The 11,610-nt window shown below is 33.9% G+C and overlaps 1 protein-coding gene across 1 annotated transcript; it reads left to right on the plus strand.

The window, feature by feature from the left end:
• The first annotated feature begins 580 nt into the window (after window positions 1–580).
• LOC124454224 lies at window positions 581–2,427 on the plus strand. The gene is made up of 6 exons (XM_047005028.1): window positions 581–653; window positions 702–752; window positions 972–1,208; window positions 1,305–1,618; window positions 1,663–1,803; window positions 2,086–2,427. The coding sequence occupies exons 1-6, from the start codon at window positions 581–583 to the stop codon at window positions 2,425–2,427; spliced, it is 1,158 nt and encodes a 385-aa protein (XP_046860984.1).
• Window positions 2,428–11,610: the final 9,183 nt, after the last annotated feature.

Genomic DNA, 11,610 nt, shown 5'->3' on the forward strand with positions numbered 1-11,610 from the left:
TTCCAAGAAGGTGGCAAAATTTCCTTCTGGTAATATTCCAATTATTTCTAACTTTTACTGCATCAGAAAACAGCCATCCAAGTTATTTGAAAAAGCCCAATGAAACTTTTTCTTCTGCCAAACAAGTTCCTTCTTATATCACGTTGAAACAACCAATTAAGTCCTCCGCTAGTCAATCTTGTCCAGAAAAGAAGTATCATTCTGTGCATAATTTTGATGTTGCAACTTACCAGGATAAAGTTAAAGGCTTAGATACTTCTGGTGTTCTTCAATTGATTAAAAATGTTTTCAGGCCTGATGAGAATTTTTCCTTTCCTAAGACCGGTGGTAGGAGCTTTAGATATGACTGGCTAAAAAAATATGACTGGCTATGCTACTCCCCATCAAAAGATGGTGCATTTTGTTTGTCATGCGTGCTTTTGGTCATCGCTTCCCTGGTAAAGCTTCTAAGATTACAAATTTGTTTTCTAAACCGGTTTCACGCTAGAATGATGATGCATTTACTTTTAAACGCCATGATGAAGGAGAAGTGGGGTTGCATGCCGAAACAAATCCAATTTTATTTGCCTTACGTGCTCAAATGTCAGGGTCTGCGCAACCAATAGAGCTCATGTTAGAAAGAAATCTTAAAAAAGAAGTCGATCAGAACAAATGTAAACTGTCTTCTATTGCTGATTGCATTCTTTTTTGTGGTCGTTTAGGTTTACCTTTGCGTGGCCACCGTGATGATGCTAAATATCATCCAGAGGTTGGTCAGTATTCTACCGGGGGTGTTGGAAATTTTGTGGAGACACTAAATATTTAAAGTTCGTTCAGGGATGGTGTTTTAAGGGATCACTTAACATCTTGTGGGAAAAATAGAAGTTACATCTCTAAGACCAGCCAGAATAAAATGATCAAGTGCTTTGGAGAGGTTATTACTGAACAGATTGTCAACGACATTAAGGTTAATAGGTTCTTTTCTATTATAGCTGATGAGGCTGCAGATTCTTCCCATAGAGAGCAAATGGCTCTAATTTTACGTTTTATTGACAAGAATATGGACATAAGAGAGGAGTTCATTGCCTTTCTTCAATGTAAGTGGGGATTGAGTGGAGAGAACCTTGCTAAATTAATTCTAGATAAACTTAAAGACCTTGGCTTGCCAATTGAAGACTGTCGCGGACAAGGTTATGATGGTGCGGGTGCTGTTGCAGGTTGTGTTAAAGGTTTGGCTGCCCAAATTTTGAAGCTCAACTCGAAAGCATTATATACCCACTGTTATAGTCATAGGCTTAATTTGTCAGTTTGTGATTCTTTGTCAGATATTGAGGTTAAGAAAGTACTTAACAAAATAAAAGATGTGACAAATTTTATCAATATTTCTCAAACACGCAATATACCGTTTGAGGAGACTGTACGCAATAGTTTAGAAACGGACTCAAAAAAGACTAGATTGCCAGATGTTTGTAGAACCAGATGGGTAGAACGAGTTAAAGGTTTATACACTTTCGAAGAATTGTTTGTTCAAATTTTTGACACACTGGATAACATGGCAAAAGGTGGCAGTCCCTCTCTCGCTGCTGATGCATCCTCTTTGCTTGAAGGTCTTTCTGAGTTTCATTTTATCGCCCTCTTGGTTATTACCAGAAATGTTTTGATCTAACGCTTCCTGTTACTCAGCTTTTGCAAGGAAAGAGTATTGATGTTATGGACGGGATTGAGTTGATCTCTTCTTTGAAAAGCAGTGTTGCACATGTGAGGAATTCTATTGCTTCATATCATGATCAATGGTACGACATTGCTTTGACGTTAGCGGCAAAGGTTGGGGTAGAAGAATGTAAACGTAGGACAATTGGAAGGCAAACTACAAGGCCTAACGCTCCTTATCGTTCTATCTCGAGTATTACAAACGAATCTATACGATTCCTTTAATTGACCATCTTCTCTCGTCTTTGGATGCGCGATTTGACACGGAAAGTGTAAATGTTTATCAACCGCTAAGTATTGTTCCAACAAAAATGTTTTCTCATAAAAAATGGGATTGACTGGAGACATAAATTTAAGATTGTTTCAAAATTTTATGTTGCTGATTTACCCACTCAGTTAGGTTTAGATGCAGAGTTGTTATTATGGCAATCCTTCTGGGAACATCGTAAAGGTCCTTATCCATGTAATGTAGCTACAACTTTAAAAGCTATAAATTTTGATGGTTTTCAAAACATAAAGGTCATACTTCAAATATTAGGAACCCTTCCCATAACTTCATGCGAATGTGAACGTTCGATTTCAGCGCTGCGAATTCTTAAAGATTATAAGCGGAGTACTATGGTTGAGGAAGGGTTAAATGGTCTTGCTCTAATGAAAATTCATCAGGAAATTCTTCCAGATGTGCAACGCGTAATTGATAAATTTTCTGTTGGCAACACTAGATTTAAATTTAATTGAAATCATGAGAATTTTTTAAATTTTGTCTTTCTACATCTTAATTCTTTTTTAGTTTATAGATAAAATTGTTGATGTACCTATGTATAAAGGACATGCATTTAATTCTATGCAATAACCAGATTGCTGGCTTCGGCTCTTTAAAGGGCTGTCCATGTCGGATGATGCTTTGAAATTTGGGGCATCATCCTAGGCATGCTGAAGAGCCCTGATATTGGGCGAAACAGTCTGTCATCATCTGATTAAAGGGAATTCATCTAAGTTTTCGCAATTTTATGATCGCTAAAGTTTTATAAATCGCTGCATAAGATACAATGTATGATGTCATCTATGACGTCATATTTGAGGCTACATATGACGTCATAAATTTTTGACTAACATATGAAAAATCCTAAATCCACCCCTGACCGTAACCTCACCCTTTATGTAAATTCAATTTTGTAACATGAAGATTTATATGGCGTAGTCTTAATCCGCAACTGCTCCCGTAACCTCGCGCTTTTTTCTAAATTTATTTTTATAACATGAAGATATATTTGACGTAGTCCTAATCCGCCACTGCTTCCCTAACCTCAACCTTTATGTAAATTCATTTTTGTAACATGAAGATATATTTGACGTAGACTTAATCCGCTACTGCTACCGTAACCTCACCCTTTATGTAAATTCAATTTTGTAACATGAAGATTTATATGACGTAGTCTTAATCCGCAACTGCTCCCGTAACCTCGCGCTTTATGTAAATTTATTTTTATAACATGAAGATATATTTGACGTAGTCCTAATCCGCCACTGCTTCCGTAACCTCAACCTTTATGTAAGCTCATTTTTGTAACATGAAGATATATTTGACGTAGACTTAATCCGCTACTGCTTCCGTAAATTCACCCTTTATGTAAATTCAATTTTGTAACATGAAGATATATATGACGTAGTCTTAATCCGCAACTGCTCCCGTAACCTCCGCTTTATGTAAATTTATTTTTATAACATGAATATATATTTGACGTAGTCTTAATCCGCCACCGCTTCCGTAACCTCACCGTTTATTTATATTCATTTTTGTAACATGAAGATTTATTTGACGTAGTCTTAATCCGCCACTGCTTCCGTAACCTCAACCATTATATAAATTCATTTTTGTAACATGAAGATATATTTCTGGTAGACTTAATCAGCTACTGCTTCCGTAAACTCACCCTTTATGTAAATTCATTTTTGTAACATGAAGATATATTTGTGGTAGACTTAATCAGCTACTGCTTCCGTAAACTCACCCTTTATGTAAATTCATTTTTGTAACATGAAGATATATTTGACGTAGACTTAATCCGCTACTGCTACCGTAACCTCACCCTTTATGTAAATTCAATTTTGTAACATGAAGATTTATATGACGTAGTCTTAATCCGCAACTGCTCCCGTAACCTCGCGCTTTATGTAAATTTATTTTTATAACATGAAGATATATTTGACGTAGTCCTAATCCGCCACTGCTTCCGTAACCTCAACCTTTATGTAAGCTCATTTTTGTAACATGAAGATATATTTGACGTAGACTTAATCCGCTACTGCTTCCGTAAATTCACCCTTTATGTAAATTCAATTTTGTAACATGAAGATATATATGACGTAGTCTTAATCCGCAACTGCTCCCGTAACCTCCGCTTTATGTAAATTTATTTTTATAACATGAATATATATTTGACGTAGTCTTAATCCGCCACCGCTTCCGTAACCTCACCGTTTATTTATATTCATTTTTGTAACATGAAGATTTATTTGACGTAGTCTTAATCCGCCACTGCTTCCGTAACCTCAACCATTATATAAATTCATTTTTGTAACATGAAGATATATTTCTGGTAGACTTAATCAGCTACTGCTTCCGTAAACTCACCCTTTATGTAAATTCATTTTTGTAACATGAAGATATATTTGTGGTAGACTTAATCAGCTACTGCTTCCGTAAACTCACCCTTTATGTAAATTCATTTTTGTAACATGAAGATATATTTGTGGTAGACTTAATCCGCTACTGCTTCCGTAACCTCACCCTTTATGTAAATTCAATTTTGTAACATGAAGATATATATGACGTAGTCTTAATCCGCAACTGCTCCCGTAACCTCGCCCTTTATGTAAATTTATTTTTATAACATGAAGATATATTTGACGTAGACTTAATCCGCTACTTCTTCCGTAAACTCACCATTTATGTAAATTCATTTTATAACATGAAGATATATTTGACGTAGTCTTAATCCGCTACTGCTGCCGTAACCTCACCCTTTATGTAAATTCAATTTTGTAACATGAAGATATAAATTAGACGAGAAGTGATTCTTACACAGTAGTTTATAAGAGTATAAATAATTCATCTTTTATTCATTTCAGTCGAATCAACTTCGATGTGATTAAAAAACAGCTACATTTAATGCAAAAAAAACTTTAATTTTTCTCAAGGCAAAAATACAAGTGAGCAAAGGGTTAATCATTTTTTAACAAGGAGGAGGAATTTTTGCCACGATTGCATATTGACCTGGATTAATTTCTTTGACCACACGATTGACAACATCGATCATATCTCCATAGCTCCTAACTCTGAGAACATGATCTTCTACTGGTAACGAAGCAATTTGAACTATCTCTTCAATTCCACCACTAAAATATCCAACACCGATAACAAAGATTTCTATACCATCATTTTTTAGTTTCTTTGCATTTGGAGCTGTTTGACGACGATTTATATTTGAATGTCCATCTGTCACAAGAAACACCATTTGACGTGCACCACGACGGCTTCCTGTGAATTGTGCAAAAATGAAATGAATATTGGTTTGAGACAGTTTGAGAGATAGTCATTTTATCCAATTTGTGAATGAAAATGTTCATGTTTAAGAAATATTATTATCACTATTATCAAACAACTGATAGAGGACAAACCATTGTCACGAGCTTATTGAAAGGCAATATTTAAAGAAAAAAACAAAGAATCAAAAATCTCAAAATAATCTCCTCAACTACAGTGTTATACATGCACTAAATCAGCATGCACTACTTAGCAAAATAATTTTATCAGACAGGCACAAAAATTTGGCTTAATCAGCGTTATCGCTCTTATGCCTTATAATCCAAATGAATTCTTTTTTGTGATTAAAATGAGTACCTATCGTTCAAGCTTAGAAAATTGGTAGCAATATGTATTATAATATTATATTTAATTAACTATCGGTGGCAAAGTCACCCCAATCTTTTACTCCTACCATATAAATTTTTCATTTTTTTAGAAAATTCATTCATTCATTCTTTATCCAGTAATTGAAATAAAAAAAACGGTAACCTAGCATATAGAATAAAAACGTTTAGACTTTATGCAGCAAATAATTTTGATATAGCTAAACTGATTGTTTAATTTACAATATCTCGATTGCTGCAGTATATGAGATATTTGACAGATAGGATTCGTTTTTGATATCACAAATTTTGTAAGCATCATTTTGTTCGAACGCCATTTAAACGCCTATAATGACAACAACTACTTTTTGTTGTGCGATCCAAAAAAATGGATTATTTTAATGCATCCTTTGTAAAAATCATGAAGTATTTACGTGTACAAAATATTTAAAATATTCATATATTAGCTAATCTAACTCACCTTTCGTAGAATCATCAAATAAATCTTTTCCTTTTGCTAAACCACCAGCAGTGTTTGTCCCTCCATTTAAAAAAAAATGAATCAGATTTTTTTGCAGCTTGTGAAGCAGGAAAGAAATTGAACATGATTCTTGCGTTGGTAGAGTACTGAACACCAGCCCAGTTACCATCGTAGTTGGGAGGTAATGTTTTATTCATGAGATTTTTCATAGCCTGTTTTCCCTTCTTGTACTCACAATCTCCAACGGAACCAGATGAATCTATTACAATAGCAGTGTCTTGAAGATGGATTCTTGGTTTATTCATGACAGAAGATGGCAGACGAAAGAATTTTTTTGCCAATTTATATGCTGTGACTTTTTTTGGAGGAATTTGTTTGAATTCTGCAATTAATATTTCATGAATAAATTGTTCGTTAAAACATTAGCCAAAAGCCGTAGAACTTGTAGACTGATTGGTCAATAGTGGTGCATTAGCCAGTGCAAAAACAGACATGAGCTCAACCTATTAATTCAATCAATCAATTATTTATAGAGGATTTGCAAATCAACCATGAATACAATTTATATTGTAATTTTATAAAAAAAGCAAAAGATTTCGTCTTTCCACTGGCGTATTCATAAACCTTTCAGACGCTTGTGAGAGTTCACGAGCAGGTGCAACTCTGAGCCTTCTGTCTCTGGCTTGCACTGATCTGCGCTCTCCAGCTCTCTTCAAGGTCCTCACGGTTTGCATAAGCCTGTGCAAACACAGCAAACATCCTTTACTTTTTAGATATTTTTATTTTTAAGATATTTCTTTTATAGCTATCTTAAAACCCTTTGTATTTCATAAGGGTGTTTACGATAATGGCTACGCATCGAGTCTCTTTTAAAAAAAAGAACGAGATGAGAAACTATATCTTTTCACCAATACGTAACAAATTCATATCATTTACTTACTGTCATAAAACTGCTCGTCACTAGTTGGAGGTAAAGTGGGCATTGGTGTTGTCGTTCGAATCCAAAATGGGAGAATACTATCCACTAATGTTGTTCCACAAACAAATGCAAGTGTTAATGTAGAAAGAGAAATTGCCAACTTCATGTTAAGACTGGGATGTTTTGTTAATTTTTCCAATAAGAATTGAGTTGAACTGTAAATATGTGATGCTTTCCTCCACTTTCAAGTGTAGTATCAAATAATTCACATTGTTAAGTATGTGTATGACGTTTATGCTGAGACTATTTAAGTACAAAGATAAATATTTTTTAATTGCGACAGTTAGTTATTTCAATCTTAAACTGATCCAACTTTAAATTTCCTGTTTGGTTACAGGTGCTAAAAATTCGTTTCCAGATGTTACGCAAAACAAAAAATAGCGTTTCTTTCAATTTACATGGTATGAAAACAAAACAAGTATGTTAAATTTTAATTCGGAGTACTATCCAAAACTTGAAATTTTTACTAACAAGCAGCTGCAAGAAGCATGAAAATGTACCACGTTCGTTGCTTTTGCAAGAAGCAATATCTATATGTCAAGCATTTTAGCAATAAAGAGTATACATTATGTCAAATAAAATTTCACATACACATTGTGTCATTGCAGGATGGTTAGCAAGCTCATTGGCAAAATCAAGCAGTTTTAAACCAATTTTTCAACATGCTAGAAATATCATTGCATTGTCATTATGCACATTGCCTTTGGTTTAATTCATACATATGTTTAGTTTCATTGTATGAAACTTTGGTTCAGAAGTAGTCATTCTGTTCGAATACTAAGTTGTAGTTCTACTTGAAAGAAAAAGGTAGGGGTGTTATCAGCAAATATACTTTTTTATAGTGCCCTGACACACTGCGTGTATTTAGCAAAGGATTCGCCAAACGCATTGTTAAAATGAAAATTAAATTAAAATGTTATTGCATGGCATTCATCATACAGTGCATAATGATTGTACGACAACAATTAACGTACAGAACGTCTACAACAGTTGATTGCTTTCCGTATGTTCAACAATGCTTCAATATAATATAATACTGATAACATATAAAATAAATGTTGGCTGGTTTTTAACTTGTCTTATTTATTCTCTAGCATTTGGTTAAAAAATGTTACTGTATCCAAAAGCTTCTGGAGTCGATGAAGTGTGCCATGATTGTAATGTCTTTCTAATACAGTACTTTCTTTTATCTTTAACATCAGTATTTTCAAAATCAATTTCATGTCGATAATCCCATGCGTGTTTTGCTATGTTTGGCCCGAATTTATTTTATATAATGTTCCGTCGATATAATGTCCCTATGTAATGCTCTTAGGTTCCTAATGTTCCTAATGTTATTAAAGCTCCTAATGTTGTTATGTTCCTGTATATGCCATTACGTCTACACGTGGTTACACTTCATCAATACTTTCTAACAACATGATAATGTCAGCATTTGTCGGCAGCCATACAATCAGATAGATTATCAATACTTCCGCATGACAAAGATTCCAACATAAATCTTATCTGCCAATAATTCATTTTAACTATTATGCTGGTAGACGTCTACTGCGTTTCTTTCCAGTCCTTCATCATACGCTAGACAATGTTATATTTCAAATTTAAGGTCTTTTCATTTAACAGGCTAGACAATATGCAGACGTTTAAATCGTTAAATGTTACTTAAACCTGGTTATTGACATTTTTCTTATTGAGATCAGATCATATCTTCTCCTTAAATGAAAGAGTAATGGAAAGTCTCTTTGTCTTTATTTATTGGTGCAATTTATAGAACATAATGCATTATAAAGGCCTAAGTTTTCATTGTTATACTTAACGATTCGTGCATCTAATTGGAGCAGCATGATCTTGGTTCATAGTGCTTGGCTACTTCATGGCACTTGTCGCAAATACCTGTCAATGTTTATGTTGTATTAAGCTCTTTTCAAGTTGAGCTTTGTAGCAGTTAACGATCAATGAAGTTATCTGTGATTAGTCAGAAAAAGGGTAAAAGTCACGCAAACAGGCAAATTTTTGCTTTTATTGCTAATTTTCAATGTTTGTAGCTAAACAGCTGTAGAAATCTTACAGGATTGAAATAAGTATAACAGAGATAGTTATCAATCAACTACTTTATCTGAGAACGAATAGTTACATGCGCACCCTATTTCATTTAGTGTGAAACAAGATTTGTTTAAAACACTGTTTCTGTGTACGTTGATTAGGTAACTTGACTTTTATTAATGATCAGTGTTTTTATGTTGATGTAAGAGCTTCTTCTCACGGATTGGCTTATTTGAACTGGAGGTTTTTTGAAAGAAGTAATTCTTTAAATTTGTATGCCACTTAGTCTTACATTTCGTGAACTCAAAGAAGATATTGGCTAAATGTGTGCTTAAATCGATATATACTTAGTTAAAGAGCTATAAACGTTGTTTTGGTATTTTACTTATTCGTCTAGGTGTCACTATACAAACACAGATTTTAAAAAAATTTTGCAAATATAACAAATATAATCTATCATGACATTATTGGGCAATAGAGAAATACTTAATTGATTGATATTCAATAAAATCTATATGTGGCTAGATATACGATGACATGAGCTTATACAAATGGTGAAGTATGTATGCATCAATATTTATCTTTATTTTACTTAGAAGTTAGCTTTGTTCGACTCAGTAAAATGTCTTCACAATTGTTTTAGATGTTTCTCTTTCTCCTTCTTCTGCCAATGTCTGCAAGACTGCAACTTGTGACAGCCAACCGCTTTGTTTTATACCCCAAGTGAAGCATGTAGGGAAGTCAATTTTTCAAAAATAACCACAGGAAGCTTACTCAAACAAAGCGTAAGAGTAGCAAAGCTGATGTAAAAACGTCGGTTGTCGTATACCAAAAAGTGTTTTTAAGGGCTTAAGCTTCAAAGGCGGTCAAAAAATGTATAAGTTGAAAGGATCTTTGAGCGATTATTAGTAACAGATTTTACAAACAAAGCTAACTCTTGATCATTTTAGCAAAGAATAATCTTACCTATGATGAGATTTTTGTTTCTTCTTTGCGTAAATTAAAAAGTGTTACTACGTCAAATGAAATTTTTAGATGTTGGAATACGGACTTTGGCAAGTGAACATTTACAATGTTTTGAACTCGCCGGAAAACTAAAAAAATATACTTCATCATAATTGCTCTTACGAACTTCCTCTATAAATTTTATTATCTTTTACCCTTATGAAATAAGTCATTTGTATAATTTATTAAAATAGGTACTTATTGTATAACGTAGTTTCACAGGAATGAAGAAAAAAATTAACGAGTATCTTACAAGAAATATCCTTTAAAAAGCAATACATTTATGCTTACAAAATTTTATGCTTTAATTGTTTGACGCCGGTATATAATTATTCATCTTATCAGAATAGGCAGAATGTCCGATAAAATGCTCAATTGTAAATATAACTCTAACCTTATGGTTATATTCGAGGCAGGGGCGGATCTAGGATTTTGGATACCATAGGCAAAACATTATGACGTCATTCAGTGCTAAACCTATGACGTCATACTTTGCAAAACATACTACACTATTTATGCTTTCGATAAATTGTTTAAATCAAACAGTCTAATCATTCAGCTATGCAGAATCTTGTAGATCTCAATCGTATAAATACATAAAAACATTGTATATTTATACTTACATATCACAAGGTCGTTGATTTTCACTATTCAGAATATTGAATGCACACAAGACTGTTTCGCCCCATATCAGGGCTCATCAGCATGCCTAGGAACACTTTAACGCAAAACAAAAAATCGTGATCCGGCATGGACAGCCCTGTGAGAGCCGAATTAAGCAGACTGGTTATGGCGCCAGAAGTTCGCCTACACACCTTTGAAAAGGAGTTTGGTTAGAAATGGGTGACTATATGGGATATTTCATGGATGTGATATTGCTCAATTTTTCACACCATCCCAGTCAATTCCAACCCTTTACCCCCCACCTAAAAATGAGCACTCTGGTTTTTGAAGGCGCCAGAAACTCGCCTTTCACACCTTTAGCAAATAGCAAAAGGAGTTTGGTTAGAAATGGGTGACTATGTGGGACATTTCATGGATGTAAGATTGCTCAGTTTCTTACACCATCCCAGTCAATTCCAACCCTTTACCCCCCACCTAAAATGTGCACTCTCATTTGCCAACAAATAAGCAGAATGTAAATGTAATGTAATAGTCAAAATAGAGCTTTGTATAAAGAGTCTTTGTGAAGACTAAAATTTGGTGTAAGGAAAAATTATTCTATTTATGCTTAACAATTTTGTGAAAGTAAATTTATGTCGACAACGGCCGAGTACCATACACGTACTCAGCAGTTTTAAGATTGGAATGTATATAGGGAAAAAAACCTTTATCGGGCGAGCTATTAGTTTGATGCAAATTCTATTGACGTTACTATTGTGTACAACGCACAATAAATGGTTAACATATGGACATTTCAACAAAATAAAAAACTAGGATATGAATAAATTCATGCAAATTTTAGCCTTGTATTTCCAACAGCAAAAGTATTAATAACCTC

Source organism: Xenia sp. Carnegie-2017, unplaced genomic scaffold (genome assembly GCF_021976095.1).
Source record: "Xenia sp. Carnegie-2017 unplaced genomic scaffold, XeniaSp_v1 HiC_scaffold_3, whole genome shotgun sequence".
NCBI lineage: Eukaryota > Metazoa > Cnidaria > Anthozoa > Malacalcyonacea > Xeniidae > Xenia > Xenia sp. Carnegie-2017.

Excerpts from the sequence above, each read along its gene's own strand:
- LOC124454224 (XM_047005028.1), top strand. The coding sequence starts at position 581 with ATGTCAGGGTCTGCGCAACCAATAGAGCTCATGTTAGAAAGAAATCTT. Across the intron at positions 1,619-1,662 it reads TTCATTTTATCGCCCTCTTG|CTTTTGCAAGGAAAGAGTAT; the intron begins GTTATTACCAGA and ends CCTGTTACTCAG. Across the intron at positions 1,804-2,085 it reads CTTTGACGTTAGCGGCAAAG|TTAGGTTTAGATGCAGAGTT; the intron begins GTTGGGGTAGAA and ends TTACCCACTCAG.